General features: G+C 35.1%; 1 protein-coding gene across 1 annotated transcript; it reads right to left on the reverse strand.

Annotated features, from left to right (window-relative positions):
• Positions 1 to 90: 90 nt before the first annotated feature.
• On the reverse strand, positions 91 to 834 carry Tsp_13810 (LIM and SH3 domain protein; the record flags this gene model as incomplete). The annotated part of the gene is made up of 3 exons (XM_003367788.1): positions 775 to 834; positions 275 to 479; positions 91 to 206 (listed from the first exon to the last, which is right to left on the reverse strand). Coding segments are annotated over exons 1-3 (381 nt in total), but the record flags the coding sequence as incomplete, so codon positions are not given.
• Between the last annotated feature and the right edge of the window lie 267 nt (positions 835 to 1,101).

A 1,101-nucleotide genomic window follows, 5' to 3' on the forward strand; every position in this document is an offset into this window, starting at 1 on the left:
GCGTCCCCCCCTTTCTGTAGAGTAAATCAGTGTAGGCGATTGTTGCAGTTTGGCCGAGTACGGTGACGAGGCCGCTTTCGAAGAACTGACCGCTGGTCGCTGCTGCTGACCAATGGTCGCAGCACCTGCTTGCGAAGAAGCGGCGTTGGTTGTTCCTTTGTTCGCAGTTGCCGTCGGTGCTGCAGCGTTGCTGTTGTTCGTCATTCCTGAACACACTGATTTTTTCATCACATACAACAGATATGAATATGAATATGAAAACAACAAAAAACACCTGCGGCGTTGTGGATGTTCGACGCCACCGTCTCTTCGAGAGGAGGACGGATTCGTTCCATTGTCTCCTTGCGATCCAAATCACCGTGATAAATCACATTCGATTGAATTTGAGTATTTTTCAAAAGACGCTGTATTTCGGGATCGTCAGCCACCTGAATCTTCTTCCCTTTCATCATTCGCTCATACTCTTCATGATATTTAATCTGCACAATAAAAATGAAAAAACATTTTTTTAAAAAAACCTTTTATTAAACAAAAATTAATTTACATGAATCAATGTTCTTTTTATAACAATATCATAAATTATTTGACATCATGACAAAGCATAATTCAAATATATATATATTTAGCTTTTCTATTTTAGTTTTCACGCAGCTGTGAAGAAAAAAACTACATGATATTTTTAAGAAAAAAAATTTTTTTTTGAAAATGATCATTTAAATTTTTTATTTTTAATGAAAAATATTTTTAAAAATTCAAAAAGTCATTTTCAAAAACGTTGCGCATCTGTTCAGCAAGTTCATTGGAAAAACACAAGCAGCCCCGTCTCGGATTCATTCGAGCAAAATGATCATCATCATTCATGCCCGCAAACACAACAACAACAACAACAGATGAGCATTCACATTTTGCAAAGATATATATATATTCGGTAAAAATATTTTTTTTTCTTTCATATATTCATTGTTCAAACAAAACAAACAAACAATTAATGATCGTCAAGAGTATTTTTAAAAATTGTCCATCAAAATTATGACAAGAAGAAAATTTTCCCACTGCCAGGAGATAATCAAATGCATAAGCTGATGAGCACAGTTCCAATTC

Source organism: Trichinella spiralis, assembly GCF_000181795.1.
Source record: "Trichinella spiralis strain ISS 195 chromosome Unknown Scfld3667, whole genome shotgun sequence".
In the NCBI taxonomy this organism is placed as follows: Eukaryota; Metazoa; Nematoda; class Enoplea; order Trichinellida; family Trichinellidae; genus Trichinella; species Trichinella spiralis.